The 25808-nt window shown below is 35.7% G+C and overlaps 1 protein-coding gene across 1 annotated transcript in view; it reads right to left on the bottom strand.

Moving 5' to 3' along the window:
- Positions 1-25808, bottom strand: part of CDC73 (cell division cycle 73) — a 157628-nt gene that overhangs the window by 88621 nt on the left and 43199 nt on the right. The window contains exons 8-9 of the mRNA XM_044675861.1: positions 8675-8773; positions 6404-6482 (exon numbers count right to left, since the gene is read on the bottom strand). Coding sequence (XP_044531796.1) covers positions 6404-6482; positions 8675-8773 — 178 coding nt within the window. The remainder of the gene's footprint in view (positions 1-6403; positions 6483-8674; positions 8774-25808) is intronic.

Genomic DNA, 25808 nt, shown 5'->3' with positions numbered 1-25808 from the left:
CTTAGAACCAAAAATTAGTATTGATTCTAAGATGGAAGGTATGGGTTTAAAAAAAAATACATAATATGTATACATATACATTTACATATATATATGTCAGGAAGGAAAAGAAGTAAACAGGGAGAAGAAATTAGGTAAGGGGTGCAGATACTCGCATTGAGCCCTAAGGACGAGGACTAATATCCAAAATATATATAAAAAGCTAAATCAAAAACAATAAACTTTATTTTGCAATATATATGCTAAAAAGGATGTGAGAAAAGATGCAAACTATCAAAACTCACATGGAAAAGTGTTCCAAATCACTTAAACAATGAAAATTAAAACAACTCTAAGGTTACAACCTCACAGCCATTGGTTTGGCAGATATGAGAAAAAGGAAGCTAATAGTGTTGGAGAATATGGGGGAAGCCAAGAGAGCTGTGATAATGCATGTTGAAGTGGGAAGTAGTCTGATATATTCTGCAAATGTGATATTGGAAATTTGGGGTTCCTTGAACTAATTTTGAGGTCCCTGATCTAAACTTCCTGTGGACATTTAGGGCTCTTTCAAAACTACATTTCCCAAGAGCAAACTGGCTTCCTCTCTTGCATAAACACGTGGGCAGGAAGTATAATCACTTAGAGAAAAGTATAAAGACTAAGGACTGGATTGGTACTTCCTCTTTTGTGATTGTGGAGCAGAAGAAAGGATGGGAGGAGCAAGTAATGGAGGGTCCCTTTAAACAGGCACATGGCTTCATTTATAAATGGCTTTCAATAAATCCCTTAAAATCATGATATTTTTAAATCTATCCTTTTATATTTTTATTTCTTACACAATGAAATTTTGAACTATATGAAAAAAATCACTTGAATGTACTCTGACCCACTAAACACCTGAATGTACCATTACCATTTATGTTCCGTAAAAGAGATCAAATGTAGGAGGATCCATAGATATAAAAATTCATAGCACATTTTGTTGAAGAAAAAAAAATGCTGATGGGTAAAAAATGAGGATGAATAAAAGACTAAAAATATATACAAAAGAGGCCATGGACAAGTAAGATAATGAGATTAAATCTACCTTGCCCATTTTCAAATCTAATCACCAAAAGAGTAATTAATTCCACTCAACTCACAAGTTGGGAGGTCTGTGACCCATGTGTCCTAGAGTGACAAATCAGAATTTACTAACTGCCTCCCAGGCAGTCAGTCCTAAGAAAAGTATCTGTTGTTGATTGGACACATAAACTAGGAGGAAGGGACAGGAAGTGACACATAAGAAGCTCCTTTAAAAGAGAGTTCAGTGAGTTCAACTTCTCTCTTCTAGTTCATGTCTTGGATCTGAAGGAGCTCTTTTTGTTCTGGACCTGGGACCCTAAGACCTTGGTGAGACTATTCTTAAATCTTTCCCTTAGAACTACATGTGGTGAGTATAAAGACTAAATTCTGTGATTGAAGCTCCTGTTTCATTCATATCCAGCCCTCCAGTGCCATCCAGCCTTGGGCTCAAGGCTGAGCCCCCTTCAACTGAGAGCTAATTAGATCTGACTGGGTTGAACAAGGGGGGCTGGGAGCAAATTACTTAGCGTGTTAGATCACTTATCCTGTCCTGTCGTGTTGTGTCGTATCCTATCGTATTATCCTATCCTATCCTACCCTATCCTCTTTCTGATTTTCTCTTCCTCTCCTCATTTGTAAATAAAATTCCATAAAGGTCATTTTGACTTGAGGTTATTCTTTAATTGAGCTTATTCTTTAATTCCCTGGCAACCAAACCTTTTAATATCCACCTAACCAAAAGCCCTTTTTACCCCTTACACAAGAAGACATTGTTTCAAGTGGTAAATTTATTTTTTTTAAAGATAAGATTATACAAGATACAGTCCATTATTTTATATATATATTTGTTCAATGTATATAGAAATGTCCTGTTTTTTCAAAATCATAACAGAAAAAAATCTACCACCCCCCTCAAAAGGGGAACATTTGTCTGTTGTCAATCTTAACCTTCTCCACTAGTCTAACATCAAGTATCCAAGCCAATAATCTCTATATCCCAACATAAAGAACCTAAAGTGTTCTATCCAGCAGCAAAAAGAGAGTGAATAATGGAAAATTATCCAAAAGGAGGGCAAAAAAAAAAAAAAATAGAAAAGAAAAATATCAAATGGGAAAATTACAATAAATGTCTAGAACAGAACAGATAAATCAACAGAAAGGATCCTAAGACCAGAAAGAAAAATGCTCAAAAGCCCCAAAGGAATACAGAGTTTTCACATGAAGTTAACTGAAACAATGCCCAATGAAAAACAAATCTCATGGCCTTCCCAAAAGCATGTGGGGTGGGATTAATATTGTAATACCCCCAGACCCTATAGACATTAGGCTAGTTTTTCCTTTAAAAGTATTAAAACCATCCCTGAGACTTGACTGACTCAGGAAACAAAAGGTTCAGACTATTAATAATAACTAACATTTATATGGCATTTACTGTGTACCAGTCACTGTGCTAAGCACTTTACAATTACTCTTTCATCTGATCTTCAAAAACAGTGCTAGAAGGTAGATGGTACTAAAGGTAGATGGTACTATTATCCTCATTTTACAAATGAGAACGCTGAGGCAAATGGAGGTTAAATGACTTGTCCAGGGTAACACAGTTAGGAAGAATCTGAGGCCAGTTTTGGACTCCCTTTTTCCTGACTCTAGGCCAGGCACTATAGCTACTCTACTATCTAGCTGCCCTTGTCAACCTTAAGTACAAAATAGCCTAAAGGCACAAGGCAGAGGAAGATGAGATTAACTGAGCTGAATCAACTAAGATATCATTGATAGATATCCTTTGTTAAATACATGCTTTTTCCTCTGGCTACTTTCATTAACTTCTGAATGACTACCAGAGTACTGGTTTGAGTCAGGTCCAGTCTAGAATTACCTAATAACATTAGAAACTTAAGAATAGTTAAATGGAGAAATAAAATCCCCCCCAAAATGAAATTAGGAATAATAGATCAGAAATTTTATTCAGAATGCAAAATTTTAAAATTCAATTAGGACATAAAAAAATTGAATCCTAGAGAGAAAATCACTTTACAGAGAGTGACTGCTTTGAAAAATTAAAATACTAAAGCTCCAGATGCTTCCTAGCTATGCGACCCTGGGAGAGTCACCTAACCCCCATTACCTCACACTCATCTCTTCTGCCTTGCAACCAATACACTAATTCCAAGATGGAAGGTAAGGGTTTAAAAAAAAACAAACCACTGAAAAGAAAAATTTGGCATAATAGAAGGAAAAAGAAACATTAAAAGAATATAATTTCTTAAGCCAAAGCAACCAAGCTTAATGACAAGATGCTCTGGGATAATTTAAGTACTATAGAGTTCCTAAAAGAATACAACAAATATCAACAATAAGGACCTTATATCCAAGTTATGAAGTTAACTAAAAAAATATAAGATTAAGAATCATTTCACAGGGGCTAAGTGGTCAAATGATACGAACAAGAAAAGGACAGCCAACTCTTACTAAGAACATGAAATATTCATCCAAATAGAAAGAATTCTGGAGTCTTTTACTCAAGTCCAGCAAGTAAAGTGGCAGAGCCAGAATTCAATCCAAAAAAAAAGGTGGTTGTTTCATAAGAAAAAGTTCTAAACAAGTAATGAATAATAGCCTCTGAGATGCATTGGAACCTGAAGAATGCTATACTGAAAGGAAGGCTTCCAACACAAGAGGTAGCTTCTCCTTTACTGAAGTTTTGGGGAGAAATCTATAGCTCTAAATAGACTATGTTCTGCACTGATGGAGGGAAAATCCATAATGATGTGATGAAATAGATTCTATGAAATATACAAAGAAAAGACACTTATATGATGCTCTAGTACAGTGTTGGAAAAGTATTGGCATGCATGCTGGGCTGGCACCCAGGGAGATGTTCTGTTCCCCCTCTACTCAGCCCCTGGGGACATTTTTTGCATGCCCAACCCCTCTGCCAGCCACCCAAAGCAAGTACTTCCTCCCTCCATCCTCTGGGATAATGGGGGGGTGGGGGAAGCGGCTTACAGACAGCTTGAAGTTTGGGCATGTGAATTTAAAAACCTTCTCCAATACTTCTCTAGTATCCATCAGAATTTTGCTGTATTACGTTTTTCAACTGAGATGATTGCTAAACTCAAGTGTTTTCGCTCACAAACTAAACTGAAATTAGTTCCCAGAATATACTTTTAATTAAATTTTCACCTAAAAATTATTTTTGCCATACGCATAACAGTCAAAATGTATTGATGAAGCTTAGGTGTTAGTCCAACTTCTACTGACAATTTGGTTAAGTGACAGAATTGGACTAGATGGCCTGTGAGGTCTCATCTAGCTCTAGATCTATTATCCAATGAAAACCCAAGATTTAGAGGTAGAAATAACCTTAGAGAAGTCAAAACCTTCAAGAAACTGAAGTCCAAAGAAGTTAACTCTTTTCACAGGGTCACATAGGTTCTTTATATATTCAAACACAGACCAAAAAGAGGTAGTATAGTGTAATAGAAAAAGTTTCTAGGCTCAGAGTCATGAAAACTTAGGTTCAAATGCCGCCAATAGCATTTACTGGCTGTGTGACCAAGGGAAATCGTTATGGGCTTCAAATAACTCTCCAGAAATTAACTCAGGACCTAGATAAGTTGTTATTTGTCATGAGTGGCATAAATTACTACCAGTGTGAGGTTATTCCTCACACTAACAAAAATCACACATACTTCACATAGAAGGCAGCTGGGTGATGTAGTACAAAGAGTTCTAAGCCTGTAGTCAGTAAGTTCAGCTTCAGACACTTTGGCTGTGTGACCCTAAAAAAAGTCACTTAACTTCTGTCTTCCTCAGTTTCCTCAACTGTAAAATGGAGTAATAATAATAGCACCTATTCAGGGGATTGTTTTAACATTAAACAAGATGATATTTTTAAAGCACATAGCAAAGTGCCAGGAAAATAGCCCCGTATATGCTAGTTATTATTACTATTATTATTATCAGGTGTGCCAGTACTTAAGATTTTTTTTTTTTAAAGTAAAAGAACAGAGCTTCAAACCCAGATCCTCTTATGCCAAGTATTCTATCCCCTATGACACATTAATCTCTCTAGGCTTTAGTTTCCTCATCTATAAAATGGGAGGAAGAAGATAAATGACTTATCTCTCTAAGGTTCCTCCCTGCTTTAACATTCTTTGGTTCAATTACATAGAATAAATGAATTAAGTACAAAATGTCTCTTCTCAGAGGAAAAGAATCGGTTTTCTTTTTCAAAGATAATACATATCATTAATTATTTTCAGCACTTGATTTATGCCTCAGATAAAGCAAACTAAATCTAAATTAAATAAATCAACCAAATTATCATATAGCCATATCCCTGATAAAGAGATTTTTTATTTTTGCTAATGGGGAGGCAGTGTCTTAAGATAAAGAACAACAACAACAACAAAAAACCCTTGGTTAAGATTGTTTCTATGGTTTTTTTGCCTGTGTAATCTTGGGCAAATTACTTTCTCCTCTATGGTTTTCAATTTCTGCATCTATAAAACTGGGACGGTTGGGGGGAGAGGGGGGAGAGGGACACTTCTAAATCTAAAAATTACAACTCTTTGGTAAAAAAAACTAATCATACATTAATTATTGTTGCTTTAAATGACCATTTATTATGGCAACATTAAAAGGACTTCATCTGGTGAGAATCATAAAAGCAATAGTTTTTTTTAAAAACTGTCTCTACCTCTACTTCTTAGAAATTGCTCATTTCTAATGCTCAAATTCTAAGAAAATGCAGAGGTACTGGATATTCCAAGTCTTCCATGGCAATAGGAATGCTTCTTTATTTCAATCAATTGCTCTATATTCTTAAAATATTTTATTTTATAACTGTGAATTATATAGGTTTACACTTGGGAGGACCCTAATCTAAGAAATTATCTAGTCTAATCATTTGTTTTACTCTAGAGCAGTGATGGGCAAACTTTTTAAAGAGGGGGGCCAAAGGAAAGGAAATGCTCATCTGTCAGTCTGTTTCTAAGGCAACTCCTTCAAAGTTTCATTGTATTGTATCCTACTCATTGTATTCCTCAGATTAGGAATTATGTCCTGTGGCTGGATATAACATTTCACGGGGCAGCATCTGGCCCGTGGGCCGTAGTTTGCCCATCACTGCTCTAGAGGAACTGAGGGCCAAAAAGGTCACACACACACACACACACACACACACACACACACACACACAGAGTAAGCAGATCGGAACCCACATCATCAGATTCCAAATTTCACTTTACAATCAACTTTTCAGTAAAATAGTGATAATGTACATTGAAGGATATTACCAATCAACCAAAATGTATGCACCAATAACATGGAAAGGCAATAATTAGATACTGACCTTCTTTTCCTTTGAATCTTTCCTGATCATATCTGTTATAGGCAGCTGGAATCGGTGGTTTATTCCGTAATGTGGGATCCTGGAAAGAAAAGCACAATTAGCCATATATTTAAAAATAAGTAACATCCCATAGCAAAAAGAACTATTGAATTCTCTATTAAAATTTAACTAACTGAGGTTTCTCCACTACAAATGTGATCAAAACAGAGAAAATCCACAAACTGAGTTAAAGAGAAGAGTATTCTCAAAACTGCTGAAAATTACTAACCATTCAGGAGAATACCAAATACCCAACAATATTGAAAAAGACAACTACTACAAACATATCAATTGTCTCTTGATTGAGTAAAGCAAAATCAGACACTAATTTTTAAACTAATTTAATTGGTTGCCTTTCTTTGTATCCCAAGCATTTAGCATAATGCCTAGCACATAGTAGGTTCTTAATAAATGCTAGATGACAGATCAGCCAGAAAAGAAAAGAAGTTAATAATGCCTTAAATGTTTTTCAAAGAAATGGGAGGGGGGGAGAGATATTCAAAGAATCATCATATTATGAATAATATTAACATTCTCCCTCCACTTTCAAATAAATTCAGTTTTCCTATACTCATTCAAGTATTCCCTCCCCAATGATTTCATTAGTAAATGAATTACATTACTCATTATTTAACTGGAATAGCAAAAATTTTTAGTAATTTGCATTATGAAACTCTAATAAAGTATTTCTTGCTCAAAATCACCCATGTACTCAAAAATATAATTAAACGAGCAATTTTAACCTGGATAGGGAGAATAAATTGCCATGTTAAGAGTACAAAATTCTTTTAATACATAATTTTTGAAAGAATAATTTCACTTCAATTATAATTTTTTTAAGTATATTTGAAAAATACTTCAAAGGTTGGTTCCTTCTGTGGTCAACCCTATAACATTGGTTACCAATATATCCAATTGAAGTACTGAAAAGGCGCTTCTTGTTCCTGACCTGGACCTGGGACCTTAAGATCTTGGTGAGACTGCTCTTAAATCTTTTCTTTGGAATTCCACGTGGTAGGTGTAAAGATATGAATCTTTACTCTGTGACTCTGTGACTGAAGCTTTTGCTTCATATGCCTCCAGGGCCTTCCAGCCTTGGCCCTGGGCTCAAGGCTTATCCTTTTTCCAATTGAGGACTAGTTAACTGCTTGAGTTAAACCAGGGAACTAAGGGAATTATTTAGTTTATCAAGTTAATTATCTTACCTTCTCCATTCTCTAAATTTCTTACTTTCTCTCTTCTCATTTGTAAATAAACTGCCATAAAAGTCATTTTGACTTGAGGTTATTCTTTAATTGGGAACTGATAATTCTTCAATTCCCTGGCAACCTAACCTTTTAATATATTCAACCCAAAATCACCTTTTCCCCTTTATAGTACCTAGATATTTTGACCAAGCTGAATTATATATGTTACATTTGGAATTTTATACATTTAAATATATGTTGCTTTACTCAAATGTACTAGGCAACTTTATTTCCTAATGTCATTCAAACACTGGATAAAATGAAATATTTTCAGACAGCCTAGTCACTCCATACGCAAAAAATTTAATCATCAGTAAACATTAACATTCCAAATCATTCTAATGCCTAGAAAGATATGTAGATTTGGGGCCTAGATCATAAAACTGACATGTTCCAAGTTATGACTTTTGGTTCCTAAACATAATTATAGAGGAAAAATTAAATAATTCCTAGAAAATATCAACCAACTGATAAGGCTACTAAGAACCAATAATAGTAAAGGAACAGATTTTTCCAAATATCAAAAAAAAATTATTTTAGCTTTATATTTAGCTTTAAATGAACTCTAATAAGAGTTCAAAAGAAATAGTATTGGGCCAACTGGGTGGCTGATTGAGAGCCAGTCCGAAAGACGGGAGGTCCTGGGTTCAAATCTGGCCTCAGACACTTCCCAGCTGTGTGACCCTGAGCAAATCACTTAACCCCCATTACCTAGCCCTTATCACTCTTCTGCCTTAGAATCAATACCAGTATAAAATAAATAAAATATTTTTAAAAAATAGTATCTCATTACTAAGTAATGTAAAGTACCCATTACTATAATTACTAAATATGATAAACAATCCAATTTTCAGTATATTTTAAGATAATCACGAATATAATTAAGACAAAAATGAATTAAAACCAAAGCAATTGATAATGATGACTAACCATTTAAATTAATTAAATTGATACTACTAGTCAAAAAGCACAGAAAGGTTCTTACCACAGGTGCTGTATTTGGTGCAGGCCTCTGCTCCGGGGCACGCCCTTCCTCCCTGGCTTTTACAGACTGAAGAATCGCAAAAATATTCTTGGCAAAATTCTAGAATGTAAATAAACTTTTATTAATCTCACTAAAATACATTTAAAAGATTTTTTAAAACTATACTTTGTAACATTATCTTCAAACTTAAAATCAGGTCTTTAGAATGTCATCACCACAGTGTTGTCGAACTGAGGGGCAATAAATAAATTATAACATCTGAATTCAGGAAGTGATATTTTCAATGCATGAAAGTCATTACATGCCCCAAACAAACATGTTTAAAGACCCAAGGTTACTTTTTAAAGCAAAAAAACCATAAAATGGTATTAAATTTTATATCCAACCATGAATTAGCTGATTTTGTCATTCACATATGCTGCAGTCTCCAACAATATGGTTAATGTGGAAAGTATTTTGCCTGACTTCATATGTATGATGGGTATTTCTTGTCTCCTCATTGGACAGGAGAAATGTGGAGGAAAAGTGAATTGGGCACAATTTTTAAAAAATTAACAATAGCCACAAGTGATTCCTCAAATTTTAATTCTCCAAAACGAAAATGGCTTTCTTTGGACATCATGAAGAGCTTCCACTTACAGAGGGTGTGAGTCCCTAGAACCAGTGACCAAAAGAGATTGGTCATCTCGTTTCCTAATCTTTTCTGGAGAGGCTAGTCTTACTGTCTTGCTCTTTTAGTCCTCTTCTACTTTTCTTAATGTTTTTCTTATTCTTGCTCAACCATCTGCTGCTCTCAATAAGGCACTTGCTTCCAACTGGTAATTTCAGTGTGACCATGACACCTCTTAGTGATTTTCACCTGAATCTGAGGAGGAAACTGCAGCTAACTCCCAATTTTGAGGAAGGTAATATCGTATAGGCAGCTAAACAGCTCAGTGTATATAGAGTGCTGGGCCTGGAGTCAAGAAGTCCTGAATTCAAATGTGAACTTAGGTAGTTACTAGCTGTGTAACCCTGGGCAAGGCATTTAACTTCTGTCTTAATCCACTGAAGAAGGAAATGGCAAACTACTCCAGTATTTTGGGCAGGTAGGTGGCACAGTGGATAGTTTCTGGCTTGAAGTCAGAAAAACTTATCTTTCTCAGTTCAAATCTGGACTCAGACACTAACTAGCTGTGTGACCCTAAGCAAGTCACTTAACCCTGTTTGCCTCCATTTCATCATCTATAAAATGAGCTAGAGAAGGAGCACACCACTGCAGTATCTTTACCAAGAAAACTCAAAAAAGGATCTTGAAGAGATCTGGTACCCTCCTTCTTGTTCACTCTGAAAATGACTGAGTAATGTTCTTGCTTGATACAAAGTGTTCTTGCTTGATACAAAGCAGCTGAGCAAGCTTGAGTGTTTCTCAGTGAGGTGGTACTAAGCACTGAAGTTGAAGAAACCAGGTGAGCCTGCACAGTGTTTAAATTTAGAAAGTCAAGGGAATGCAGGTCAGCTGGCCTGGGCCCCAGGCCCTGATGAAGTTCCAAAGTAAAACACCATATTGATATTCAGGATGCTTGTTACACAGCTGGAAGGGTAAAATGGATGGACTGAGCCCCTCACCAAAATGGGGGGGGAAAGGATTTGGCTAGAGACTAAGGACGTACCAAAAATGGGGAAGAAATTTCACTGACCTGGCCCTCTCCCCAAAATAGAAGTTGTAATACAATTTCACCAACTGGAGAAGGGGACCCTTATAGGACAGTCATCTTTTATGCTGTGAAGAAACAAGTCCATATGGATGTTCTATGGTGAGGGAGCCTCAGCAAGTGACAGAAATTCCAGGGTGAGACTGAAAAGTAAGTGATGGTACTTAGGTCTAGAGTGGCAGAAGCAGAGCTAGATGGGGAGTTCAAGATAACCAGTCTGAGCCCCTTGCAAAAAACAGAGGGATTAAAACAACATTGGGAGAAAGGGTAGCAGTTTGGGAGAAGGGTTTTCCAGAGTGAGAAGTCTAAAGATCCATGCATGTTCCAGGATGATATAGTGGCTAAGGGAAGTTCTAGTGTGAGATTGCAGCAGAAGCATGATTCTAATATCCAGAAAGTTAGATTCAATACTGTGAGGGGAAAGGAAGTTTGGCTCCAAAATGGAGGCCCTGGGGCAGCTGGGTAGCTCAGTGGATTGAGAACCAGGCCTAGAGACGGGAGGTCCTAGGTTCAAATCTGGCCTCAGACACTTCCCAGCTGTGTGTGACCCTAGGCATGTCACTTAACCCCCATTGCCTAGCCCTTACCACTCTTCTGCCTAGGAGCCAATACACAGTATTGACTCCAAGATGGAAGGTAAGGGTTTAAAAAAAAAAAATGGAGGCCCTGTGAAAGACTCATCAACAGGAAAAGGGGATATTTGGCTGAAGTTACCTTGTAAAGCAATAGAAATGTTGCAGAATAAAGGGGCCCACAAATAAGGGAAGTTCCTAGGTGAGACTCAGCTGAGGCATAATATTTGTCTAGATCAGAAGCACATCCTTGGGGGAAATGAAGGTTGGTTAGCTTCTGCCTCACACTGAAATGAAAACCTCTGGACAAACTTAACAAGGGGATAAATGAGCCAAGCAAATGACACAGTTATACCAGAGTGAACAAGAAGGAGGGTACCAGAGGCAACTGAAAAATCCAGTGTGAGAATGTAGCTGTGGCATAGTGTTGGAAGTCTGGAAAGTCAGAAACATAACTAAGGGAAGATTGGTTAGTTGGGGCACCTTGCCAAAATGGAGTTCTTGGACAGACAATTAGGAAGAAAATGTCTGGGAGTCCTCATATTGGCTGATCTTTTCTTTAGGAAATTTATGGAGCCAGGGAGTGAAGTCATTAAGTTATGAGCCATATGTCTCCTCACAGGAGCTCTCAAATGATCCCTTGGATGACAACTTTACTCCACATTGCATTAAGCCCCTTCCTGGAGGTGAGAGGTCTAATACTGCACATTTTCCAACTTTCTCAATTTCAGAATAATGATGAATCCCAAATAAAGTATTCAAGTTGTATAGAGACTTAAAAGAGTCTACTAAGTATAGATATATTTTAAATTTCTGTATAAACTTAATAAATTCAGGATTACTCTATGAGCATATATTCTCAGTATATGTAGCCTTATATTTTTTCCTTTAGTAAATCACAATTTCAAATAAATTAACTGAAAAAAACTGAATAGTAAATAAACATTTATTAGGCCCCTACTATGTGCCAAGCAATATGCTAAGTGTTGAGAATATGAATACCAAAAAGACAGCCTCTGCCCTCAAGGAACTCACAGTCTGACTGAAGAAAATACATGAAAGTCAGGGTATGCTATAATGGAATTCAGTTGAAAAGAGAGTAGCCAGAGGAAAATAAAGAAATGGCTAACATGGAAGCCCTAATTAAAGGGGGGGGGGGGGGTATGAGGAGTTCTTTGTTCTGCTTTCCAATCAAAGCTGCAATGAGTACTAATGAGATATATCAAGGGGTGATGTATGTAATATTGCAGGATAATAAGTTTCTTGTTAACGAGGTTCCTGATCATGATAAAAGTATAACCTAAAGGAGTATAGCTGGTGGGAAATAAAGGAATGGCTAGCCTTGAGCTCTTTTTAAATGGAGGCTTTTATGAATAAGACTATTTCTTTCATCTTATATCTGCAAAAATCTGGGAATAGCACTGTCACTTCCTGCTATCTCCTCTCCCTTGGCCCCTCTCTGACCACCTCTAAGACATCCAAAAGCTTTGAGGTGTCAAAGACTTTTGATAAATGAGCTTTTGCCTTATCCTAGTAGGAACCAGGCTTTCATGTCAAGTTGTCTTCCTCACAAACCATTAGTAGGTTATGTTCACTGGAATCTGGGACTATCTATCTGTGTCCCCTGTGCAAAGCAGTTTCTTATGGAACAAAGTCCTTAATAAATATGCTATCCACTATCTATCTTGTTGTAGAGAAGGAAAATAGCCCTAACCAGAGCCTGGAAGCTATCACTTATCAGGTCATTTTCTCTCCTTTCTGAGTTAAGTAGGCAGTTCAGTCGTTATAATTTTCCTCCTTTTTTCCTTATGTCTTGTGAATTCCATATGTTATCAAGTATTTGCTCTAGAATCCAAGGACATATTTGAAGCCTTTTTCTGATACTCGAGTGACTAATAACAACTATTATTTATCTGTAAACTGAGGTCTTTACATTGGAAGCCTCTGAAATCCATTTCAATTTTCTATGATCCTATGAATGATTAGAAGAGATCTTAAACATAAGTACCAAGTTGTCTTTTTTCTATCAAAACCAATCCTACCCCTGAACTTCCACATCACTGACCAAAACACTACAATCTTTCATTACACAGGATTGAAACCTTTTTTTATAATCTTTAATTCTGTATTCTTTCTCACCCCAATTATCCTATAAGTTACCAAATCTTATCACTGATCTTTCCCTTTGACATATCTCAGATACTTCCTTTCCACTTCTCACACTACCACCACCCTAGTTTAAGCCCTCATTACTTCTAACCTCAAAATAGCTTTGACTCAGTTTGTCTCAAATATATTCCAAATCCAACTTTTCAAATTGTGACACAAATATGATCATATCAACTCTTTCTCATTAAATTTCAGATCTTTATTTCCTTTAGGATCAAATACACTCCTCTGTGGCATTTAAATCTATTTAAAACCTGGCTTCTTTCTACCTTTCCAATGTTTATACATGTCATTCCCCTCAGTCAATATAATCTAGCAATACTTACCCAACTTACTGTCCCATATACAATACTCTCTCTCTATCATATCTGTGCTTCTAAAGTGATCATCCCCATGCCTGAAATGTACTTCCTCCTAATCTCCACCTCTTGGAATCCTTGGTTTTTATGCAAGACTCAGCTTACTCACTACCTTTTACTTAAAGCCTTTCTTGATTCCTCCAGAAGCTAATATACTCCCTCTAACAGCTACTTTGTATTCATTTTGCATATTCAATTTCTATGTAATAGATACTCTCTCTATATATACTCTAGATCAGTGGTTCCCAAACTTTTTTGGCCTATCGCCCCCTTTCCAGAAAAAATATTACCTAGCCCCCTAGAAAATTTTTTTTTTAATTTTAATAGCAATTAATAGGAAAGATAAATGCATCTGTGGCCATCACTGCCCCTCTGGATCAATGCAGCACCCACCAGGGGGTGGTAGTGCCCACTTTGGGAATCACTGATCTATAGAACATATCTACTCCATGAAAGAGAAAGAGATTATATAATGGCAGCATGGTACAGTAGGGAGAGAGGGCCAATCTTCAATCCAAGAAGACCTAATTTCACCTCCTGTCTCTGATACATAATATCTGTGTGATGGTAGGGACTTTAACCTCTAAATGACTTGGGCTAAGATTATAAAAACAGTAGGAAAAGTTCTGATTCCTATGGAATTTCCTCACCTTGGCATTCTCCATATCAATGAAATAATAGTTGTTAAGTCCCAGTCTTGACCGTCATTCAAACAAAATGCAAAATGCTAATGGGTAGAGTTGGTTGTACTCTATCTATGTATAGTCCTTCTATCACCAGTGATTATCCCAGGGTTTTATACATAGTATGTGTTTAATAAATGACAATGAAAATAAACACAGTTGCATAAAAGCTTAGGAACTGGAAGAAACCTCAAGGGATCATCTAGTGTAAAAGTAATTTCCCACTCTACACCATCCACTGTGCCAGTCTTTCTCCTCAATAGGCCCCAAGAAAACCAAAATCTCAAATCTCTACCCAATAATCACTAGTAAGATAAATCCAAGCATGTCACTTATCCTCTCTAAACCTGTTTCCCCACAGACCTGCTGTGAAGATCAAATGAGATCACCGAAGTAAATTGCTTTACCAACTTGAAAGATGAGGACATGGTAGTGGGATTCCCTACCCTTACTTTCTTTAAATCTTTAATTATCTTTGGTTCTCTAAAATGTTCCTTCAGCTAATTCAATAGTTAAAACTTACCTGCTTTAAAGCTGACACTGAAGAGCACTTAAAACATTTTAAATCGCTGAACACTATGAAAACCCACATGAAGACAGGATCAGAGGCATAAAATAACTGCTACTTTTGTTTTGGTTTATGGGCTTTTGTCATGTTACTCTACCAAACTGTTCATTATTAGAAACTATAGGAGCATATTTAAAATTAACAAGAATTCTACTACAATTTGAATAGGTTTCTTCAAACTCAATTGGTATGTACACTTGGAAGTGAAATTATTTCCTGACAATTCCAAGAACAAAACAGTAGACTAAAAACTGAGCGCTCTAATCTGTTAAAATCTCAACTCAAATCCCCTAAATGTAAGAATCCCTTCTTCTTGAAAGCAGGAGAGTAAGTTCAGTACAAAAACTTTGGTGAGATAGCATAAGTTTGTTTAAATCACTTGTAGTTGTAGTTCTATTTCTTCTTTCCCTACCACAAAGAAGCTAGAATACTTAGCTCCTAAAAAGCAACTGTTAAAATGGAGGTCAATTATTCTTAAATCAAAGTTTCTGAAATAACAAATTAGATTCAAAAGAATTTTTAAGTACAACACAATGAACGCAATGAGAAACTGAGACCTACAGGTTCTGACTTCCATAACTTGTAACTCCTTGCAAGTGAATGTATATTATGAAATTATTTTACTTGTGGACCATACTTATTTTCAGTTGAATATTTAGTTTATTTTTGGTTAAATATGTAGTATATTGCAAATTACATATTAATTTCTATATAGCAAGAATTTTTACTGTTTGATAAGAGTGCTTATTTTTTTACTGTAAAAGATTTTTCCATTCTGTGTTTTTTAAAAATGTACATAAATTTTCTCAATAAAATGGTCCTTAAATTAAAAAAAAATATGTGTGTGTATGTATGTATGTATATAAAAGTCTGTATCACAGAATTTTCACTATATTGCAGGATTTAGCGGATGAATAGCACACTGTACACAATGGAAATGCAATACAGAACACTATTGGCTGATGGAATAAAAGGCAACCAACCACAGCTCTGTGTACTGTATCTTGGGCACTGATTGGCTCAGTAACTGTAACATGAGTCTGTTTTTTGTAAGCAAAACCAGAAAAACATACACAATGACTCTTACTAGAATATAATTGGAAAAAAACAATTAAGACCCAAAATCAAAACCCAAAAATTGAATGCTGAAAAATTATACTGATCAACTAAGACTAAACTGCTTTCCACAGGAGAGGGAGAAGTGGAGGGATATATTGGAAAATATGGGTAATAAAAAAGATATCAATAAAATTATTTAAGAATACATACTTCAGAAATCTGGATTTGTTGATATCAGTATTTCCCCTACAAATATAGTCAACAATCCGCAAACAGATGAAAGTTCTATCATTGCTACCTCTAAAGAATTCATCCTAGAGTCAACCTGTGATCAACCTCTCCTAACTTAGCAAGATTTAGTCCTCAGGTAAGGACCAGTATCTGGCATTTATACATTATCTTTAAATGAATAACAATTCAAGATTTATACTACAGTAATGAGGTGTTTCAATCAGGGTGAATTAGAGAAAATAAAAGCATAATTACAAGACAGGTAGATGGCACAGTGGATAGAGGACCAGGCCTAATGTTCAAAGGACCCATTTTCAAATCAGATCTCACATACTTCCTTTATGATCCTAGGCAAGTCACTTAACTCTGATTGCTTAGCCCTTGTCATTCTTCAGTATTAGAATTACTACTAAGCCAGAAGGCAGAGGTTATTTTTTTTAAAGCATATTTACATGCTAAACTGTTGAACTCTTTTTTTAATTGCCATTTTCACAAAACTGTGACTCAAGGTAAGAAAGGGACCACAAAGTACACTTTGTCAAAATTTATTTTGTTCATATCTTGGCACTGTCTAGCTTTCACCTTCAAAACCATGCCCTACCACTGTCTCATCCTAGAACTTCTCCCACTGCCTGGGTCCTGCTCACCCTAAATCATCCAACCACTCTTGCAGCTTTCTTGGAATATCTTTCTAAAAGGCCTACCCCTTTCTCCTGTGCTTCTGCTGGAGTTTACACTTTGTGGAAGGCCCGAAGTTAAGACTTCATTCCCACCTCGGACCTCTTCTCAGCTTCCAAACTTCACAACTATCCCCTCTTCATATCTTAGTCCAGCCCTCTTTCAGTTCTCTTATATGTATTATCTTCTATCATAATAATGTAAGCTCCTTGAGGGACTATCATTTTTTTGAGCTTGTATCTGTATCCCTATCATTCAATAAAGTGCCAAGTACATAAGCACTTAATAATTGCTTCTTTCTCTCATTCCACCCCTTCTTCCTCATACCTGAAAGCTCGACTACCAAAAATCTCCAAAAGGGTCATCTAGCTTTTACTAGCAAAAGGGAACCTAACTCTATTGTAAGGCAACCTTTTCTGTTTTTGAAAAGCTCTAATTGTCAAGCGTTTTCCTCACCTTCAATCAAGCCTAAACCTGCTGTTCCATCAACTTCTGCATATTGTCTCTAGTTTTGAATAACTGGATGATGTATTTCAAGGAAATTTTTTTGGCAAACATGAGAATAGGTACATTTTAAATGTAAAGAGTTACATGAGTATATGATTTTTCACAAATGCCATTTATCACAAGCACAAATTTAAAAATACATTCCAAGATCTGACTAGGTCATATCTGTAACTGGATGTTAGAAAGAGAAGTCCCAGTTGTTGATTAACTGTGTATAAGCAGTGACAAATAAAGAGAAGTTAGTTCCTTTAGAACAACCTTGGAATGTTAAGTACACAGCTTGACTAAATCTTGATTCTGAATAAAGATAACAGAAACAATCATAGAGTCAGTTGCAAAAGGAATTTATTAAGTTATTTGCTTTCTAGGAATTTATGTCAATAACAGGATCCTCATTTTAAAATTCAGAGAAACAACTCTGCTTATCTTTGTGTCTCTTAAGAGTTACTGTCTGAGGGCATTAGTTATAAGATCCATAAAATGCTTGGACCTTGTAGTAGAGTTTATCTATATGTAGTAGAATTTATTCGCTAACATAATTTTGAGCATGTGGGTTTTGTATTAACTGTCAAAAGCCTATAAAAAACAACAGTGAATATCTACAAGATGTCTTTCATCACAGGCTAAATGTAATGAGACTACCCAAGAACAAAGTCAGTTTTCAACTATGGCCCAGAGATTTCTTTATTTCTTTCAAAAGTAATTAAAGGGTAACAATATAGCACAATGTTCAAATCAAGAATCAAAAAAAAGTCCAAGGGGGCAGCTGGGTAGCTCAGTGGATTGAGAGCCAAGCCTAGAGACAGGAGATCCTAGGTTCAAATCTGGCCTCAGACATTTCCCAGCTGTGTGACCCTAGGCAAGTCACTTGACCCCCATTGCCTACCCTTACCACTCTTCTGCCTTGGAGCCAATACGTATTGGCTCCAAGACAGAAGGTAAGGGTTTAAAAAAAAAAGAATCAAAAAGTCCAGCATTAGTGATTAGTGGACTTTTCACATATGTAGTATACTAAGGTAAGATGATAAAACTCCTCCTACAATGCATTTAACACTGTCTGGTCTCCATTGTTCTAATACCCCTGTTCTTAAAAATGGATTTGCTTTTTAACAATTTTATAAATCCAAGGGACATCCTTCCATTGTGAATATAAATAAATATTAATTAAGCTTGACAGGAAATCATGGACAAACACAAAATTGAGGCTTTTTCTCTTTAATATTAGAATTTTTATAAAGGTCTCCCTCTTCCTCCATTATAAGACATAGAATTTATTGTATCTCCTCAATGAACAATTAGAGAAAAAAGAAAACTGTCTTCTCTACTTACCTCTACAATTTATTATAATTCCATTATTTTGCCTTATATTGCTAAACTGCTGGGAAGATCTCTCCCTGTTTCTAAATTATGGTAAAACCTGTTTGGGTCAAGAAAAGTAGTTTTTTGAAGTGCCTTAGTCCCAAGAAATTACAGATTTCAGCATCCTAAATAGATGAAGAAAAGTCTTCAGAGTCTTTCTTTCAGTTGGTAATAAATGATCTCTACCACTGAATCACTCCTAAAATCCCTGAGTGTTGCTCTTTGCTGCCAACTCCCCCAATTCCCTTGCAGAATCCAACTAACCATATGGAGGAGCTGAGTCCTTCCTTCTAAATACACACTTTTCCTGTTAACTGATTTGACACACTAGGCTTGTGAACCATCAACATAGCTGGTAGAGGTCAAAATCAAGGAGCATACCTTAGGAGTCTTTCATTTAATATGACTATGACTATTTTTTATGAGCTTTATTTTTTATGGGCTACCCACAACCCCTATGGATATTAATTTCTCACCAAGTTTCTCTCCCTATCCCTATATTGAATAATCACTGGAAAAATAGGGAGAAATTACTTCCATCTCTACACACTTTCCTATCAAATTCTTAATCCTTATATTCCATCCTATTTCCTATCTCACTCTCCACTGAAATTTTTTCCAAACTTCCTCTTCTCACCTCAAGTTTCCCACAATTCGCTCTAGCCACAACACATTCTCTTGGACTTTATTTCTTATTTTACTCAGAAAACGGAGGTGAAACAATGTGACCTCTGTCTTTTCCTTTTCTCTTCATCTGAGAACTACCTCTGGATATCATACTTTTCACTCTCATCCTTTCCATCTGGCTCTGAAATGAGGTGGCCCTTCTCCTTGAAAAGGCATTGATCTTTGAATTCTTTGCTTCCCATTTTCTCCATAGGACTACAATCTGTTTTTAATTATTTTAATAATAAATTTACACATAAATTTTCTGAAGTCATATGATCCAAATTGTCTTTGTCTTCTTCCTTTCTTCTCTTCCTCCTCCCAAAACTAGCAAACAACTCAATCTGGATTATGCATGTTTTGTCATACAAAACATATTTCCTTATTATTCATTTTTACAAATGAATAATCTTATTAAAACCAAAAGCCCCAAACATATACCCAAATAAACATGTGATAAATCATATACCTTCATCTTCCTTCCTACTCTAACAGTTCTTTCTCTGGAGGTATATAGTATTGTTTTTCATAAATCTCTCAGAATTGTGCTAATAGTAGCTAAGTCTATCACATTTGATCATTTCACAATATTGCTGTTACTGTGTACAATGTTTTCCTGGTTCTACCTATTTCTCTCTGCATCAGTTCGTGTAGGTCTTTCTAGTTCTTTCAGAAATTATCCTGGTCATGAAGATGGTGAAACGTATAAACAACAGAATCAGAACAATTTATTCAATATCAATATTTTAAAGGCAACTCTGAATGACTTAAAGACTTCTGATTAATGCAAAGACCAACCTTATAGCACAAAAGTATTCTATCAATACCATACCACGATTTGTTCAGCCATTCCCCAATTGAGGTATATCCCTTTAGCTTCTAATTCTTTGCCACCACAAAAAAGAGCAGCTATATTTTTTGTACAACCAGGTCCTTTGCATGGGACTACAGTCTTTAACTATTTCCTATTTTTATCTAATTTTCAATCTTTCTCATTCAATTCATTCCTTCCTTACTGTCTTCAAATATGTCAAATTCACATTAATGCTTTTCATAGAGCTTTGAATTGGTCTAGCCATTCTGAAAAGCAATTTGGAACGATGCTCAAAAGATCAGGAGATTATGCAAACTCTTTGCCCAAGTATTCAAAGAGATCAAAGAAAGAAAAAAAGGGTGTTCCACAGGTACAAATACAATTATATAAAATCTTTCTATAGTGGTAAAGTACTAAAAACTATGAGAGAGACAACCAATTGACAATAGTTGAACAAATAAGGTACATGGAAGTAATGTGCTGTATGAAAAAAACAAAAGGAACAAATTTTTGAGAAACTCTGGAAAAACTTGAATTAACTAAGATTATAAACCAGTGATTCCCAAAGTGGGAGCTACTGCCCCCTGGTGGGTGCTGCAACAATCCAGGGGAAGCGGTAATGGCCACAGGTACATTTATCTTTCCTATTAATTGCTATTAGAATTTTTAAAAAATTAATTTCCAGGGGGCTAAATAATATTTTTTCTGGAAAGGGGGCAGCAGGCCAAAAAAGTCTGGGAACCACTGATATAAACAATAGAATCAGAACAATTTTTTCAATATCAATATTGTAAAGACAACTCTGAATGACTTAAAAGACTTCTGATTAATGCAAAGACCAACCAAAATTCCAAAGTACTAATAATGATGAATCACCCTACCTACCTCATGCCAAAGAGAAAAAGGATTCACTAGACAGAATAAGACATATACTTTGGACATTGTCAATGTGGGAATTTGTTTGCTAGACTATATATACACTCATTTCATTAAAAAAGTAAAATTCTGACAGTTAAAAACACAGAGGAGAAGTAAGAGGGATGGGGGAAAAAGAATGAGCATAGATTTTTAGACACAGCTAAGGTGAGAATTTTTTTTCCTCAGATAGGCACATTTACTGTAATTTACTGCATGATATCATATATATAAATAAATGGTAACAAAAAAATTTTAATCTCATTCTTACAAGCTATCATTCTATATTTCTTCTCACTTTCTCAGACAAAATTATAGAAAAAGCTATTTATACTTATTACCTGTACATTCTTTCCTCTCATTCATTTCCCAACCCTTTGAAATTGAGTTCCCACCTCATCATTAAATTGAAACTGCATTCTCTAAAATTACTGTCTCTTAATCGACAAACTTGACAATCTATTCTTACACCTCATCCTTATCAACCTAACTGATACATTTAATCTTAAGCACCAGAAGACACTACTCTCCCCTGATTTTCATATTATCTTAAGAGTCTCCTTTGATAATTCTTCACCCATTTCATTTCCCTTAACTGAGGGTGTTCCCCAGGGTTCTTTATTAGGCAGGTAGGTAGGACAGAAAATAGAGAGAGCATGGGGCCTGGAGTAAGACCTGAGTCCAAATCCTATCTCAGATACATTCGTGTGAATCTGGGCATGTTATTTAATTTCTGTCTACCTCACTTTTCTTCAGCTGTAAATTGGGTGGCAAGTACTTACCTAAAAGGATAAAAAGTATATACCTTTTACTCAACAGTACATGACACCTTTAAAAAAAAAAAAAAATCAACCCTGGGGCAGCTGGGTAGCTCAGTGGACTGAGAGTCAGGCCTAGAGTCAGGAGGTCTTAGGTTCAAATCTGGCCTTAGACACTTCCCAGCTGTGTGACCCTGGGCAAGTCACTTGACCCCCATTGCCTATCCTTACCACTCTTCCACCAGGGAGCCAATACGCAGAAGTTATGGGTTTAAAAAAAAAAAATCAACCCTATAATTGACCTTTAAAAAAATAAAAATCAACCCCATAATTGGCCATAAAAATGTCACACCCAAATGTAGAGAAGCATATATATTAAATGTGTACTTTTCAGACTATAATGCAATAAAAATTACACTCAAAGGGCAGCAGAAAGGCTAAAAATTAACTGAAAACTAAATAATCTAATCCTAAAGAATGGATGAATCAAAGAATGAAATCATGTAAAAAAAAAATCTGTACAAATTTTTTTTAGATTTAAATATTTTATTTTTTTAGAAAAATTTTCCATGGTTACATGATTCATGTTTTTACTTTCCCCTTCACCCCACCTTCACCTCCCCCTCATATCCAACATATATTTCCACTGGTTTTAACAAGCGTCATCAATCAAGACTTATTTACATATTTTTGATAGTTGCATTGGTGTGGTTGTTCCGAGACGACATCCCCAATCATGTCCGCATCAACCCATGTGTTCAAGCGATTATTAAAAAAAATCAACAATTTTATTTTAGCAAATGAGAATGAGGAGACAACATATCAAAATTTATGGGATAGATGTAGCCAAAGCAGTGCTTATACGGAAATGTATATCTCTTAATGCTCACATCGAAGACTTAGAGAAATAGCAGACCAATAAATTATGTATGTAACTTAAAATATGTAACTTAAAATAGCTAGTGAAAAAAGTTTTTATTATCCAATAAAGCATCAAGTTAGAAATCCTGAAAATCAAGTGAGAGATTAATAAAACTGAAAGAGAACTATAGAACTAACAAATAAGACAAGGAGTTAGTTTATGAAAAAATAAGTAAAATAGATAAACCACTGGTTAACTTGATTACAACAAATCCAAATTTCCAGCATCAAAAATAAAAAAGGTAAAATCACAACCAAAGAAGAAATTAAAGCAAGCATTTAAAGTTATTTTGCCAAACCATATGCCAATAAATCTGATCTTACTAAAATTGATGAATTGATTAATTTTATTGAAATTGGTAAATATTTACAAAAATATAAACCACACAGATTAAAAAAGTGGAAATAGAATACTTAAAAACAACTCCATCAAAGAAAAAGAAATTTAAAAAACCATCAAAGAACTCCCTAAGAAAAAGGCCCCGAAACCAGATTGTTTCACAAATAAATTCTACAAAATAATTAAAGAACTAACTTCAATACTATATAAACTAATTAGAAAAACAGGGGAAGAGGGAATCTGACCGAACTCTTTTTCTGAAACAAATATAGGATTAATGCCTAAACTAGGAATAGATAAAATGAAGAAAATTATAGCACAATCTCCCTAATGAACATTAATGTAAAAATTTTAAATAAAATACTAGTAAGGAGATTACAACATTTTGCTTAAAGAATAACATACCATAATCAGGTGTGTTTATATTAGGAATTCATGAATGGTTCAATATAAGGAAAACCATCAGCATAATCGCCCATGTCAATAACAAAACCAAGCGAAATCACATAATTATTTCAATAGATGCAGAAAAAGCAACACCCATTCCTTATAAAAAACATTAGAAAGAACTAGAATAAAGGAAACCTTATGTGGGAGGCCAATAAGAGAAACAGAGTCTCAAATAGATGAAAATCTGAGACTCCTCTCCTCTTTTGACCCCCTTTATTATCTACACTTTTTCTTATTGGAAAAACATTATAGCTTTTAGGAAAACTTTAAGTTCTTAGTAAACCAGCACTTAATGAGTCAATAGCCTTTTTTTCACTTAGCAGAGTAAAGCTGCAGCTGTGGGTATATCTCTCTAACTGCTCCAGGCATCCCAAGGTCACAGAGTGGCAAGCCCCGGCAAAATAACTTTTAGATAAAGTGAGGGTCATTTTTAACCTTGAGACTTTTTCTCATTTGGCATTATCTTCATAAGAAAATTATTTGTAAAACTATAACTTTATTGTGTTTTGATATGACATAATTTGTGTTTCTGCAAAAAAAAAAAAAAAAAAAGGTTGTTTTTTTTTGGGGGGGGGGAGTTCTTTTGTGTGAAATGAGTCTTGAAATATATATAATCAACTCCATGTTCCTGGAGGCAGAGCTGGAAGCATGAGCTAAAAGACTGTCTCCTGTGTCCCATTATTTCCTCAATAACTAAGCCATCCTTATCAGATTATCAGAGATGATAAATAGATCTTGAGAACCTTACTTAAATAAATGGGGGGAGGGAGGACAGGGAGATAGAGGGGCATCCAGATAGATGGCTTAGTGGATTGAGAGCCAGGCAGAGACTAGAGGTTCTAGGTTCAAATCTGGCTTCAGATACTTCCTAGCTGTGTAACCCTAGGCAAGTTATTTAACCCTCAATGCCTAGCCCTTACATATACATAGTATTGATTCTAAGATGGAAGATAAGGGTTTAAGAAAGGGGGGGGGGGGGTAGGTGATAAATGACATCTATTTAAAACCATCAGCAAGCATTACCTGAAATGGGGTCACAAGAAGACCTTTCCCAGGTAAAGCAAAGGTGCCCATTGTCACCACTGTTTCTTAGTAGAGGGTAATTCTAGGAGCAAGAGTTTTGTAGGCAGTGGATCCCTTGCTATGGGGAAATATAGCTGACAAAAAATTCAGTCCCTGAACTGCTTAGAATAGAGGTGGAACAACTGTCAGCTCTTTCAAAATTAAACAGGCTATCTAGTCTGCCCCTTGTGTAAATAGAATTAGCTCGATCCCATTAATAGTCAAAAATCTACTCAACCCAGGCGTGCTAATGATGTCACTCTCAGCTCCCTTAGTTACCCACACGTGACAATAAGTAACAAATCAAGAATAAGGGACTGCCCTTTGGGCAGTCCAAATCAATGTAGAAACTGCCATTTGTCCATTTGAATTAGAGGTGGACCACAGGAAGTGATGAAAGACACTATCTCTTTAAGTTAGTGAACTTCCTGTGAGGGCAGTTGCCTTCTCGAACTGGAAGAAGAAGCATCTCCTGAGACCACAGACAGATTACGCTCTATATTGTCACGTGGGTAAGTTAGGCTGACTTCCTTTGCCTAGCTGGGCCAATTCTAAACTCTGCCTATCTGGCTGTTGGGCCCTGTGGCTTACAGCTTCATTATTAAGCTTTATAACCTTCTTCTCTCTCAGTCCAGACAGGACTAGCCTCTACTTTTCTCTTTATTCCTACTTTTACCTACCAATTGTAAATAAACTCTTCAACCTGAATGCTGACTTGGGTCTGATTTAATTACGGAATCAACCTAAATTGTTGATTCCTGGCGGCCACATATTTTAATATATATCTATAATACCTAAATTTTTATTCCTTACACCCTGCTCTAGGTACTCCAAATTACAAAATTACAAAATATAAAAAACATTTACAAAAAAAAAATTACAAAAAGCCATTTACTTTGTATGTACACAGAGAGGGGTAGCTTCAGGTATTTTAATTCAAAGTTTAGGACCTGTTCAGCATCCAGTTGCTTATTATTCAGACCAGCTAGACCCAGTAGCTTCAGGAGCCCCACCATGTCTTAGAGGCATAGTTGCCACAGCCTTACTAAGTAACATAAATCTACTGATTTAGTCTTGGGATTGATTTAGCCCTTTAACCATAATATGCCCACATGAGTCAAAGCATTTTGGCTAAGGCATAGAACACAGGCATTTTCTGATCAAAGACTCGCTAGGTATGAGGTAATAACCTTGTTACATAATGAAAATATTACTTTGAAATGCTGTACAGTTCTTAACCATGCCAGCTTGCTTCCAGATTTACCAGTTTCAGGAGAACCATTGCACAGTTATGAATCTTTAGTGTCCATGGCTGAAAAGCCTCAAGAT

The sequence above is a fragment of the Gracilinanus agilis genome, chromosome 4, assembly GCF_016433145.1.
Source record: "Gracilinanus agilis isolate LMUSP501 chromosome 4, AgileGrace, whole genome shotgun sequence".
Classification (NCBI taxonomy): Eukaryota; Metazoa; Chordata; class Mammalia; order Didelphimorphia; family Didelphidae; genus Gracilinanus; species Gracilinanus agilis.
Note: the sequence above shows the minus strand (reverse complement) of the source record. Positions and strands in the feature narration are given on the sequence as shown.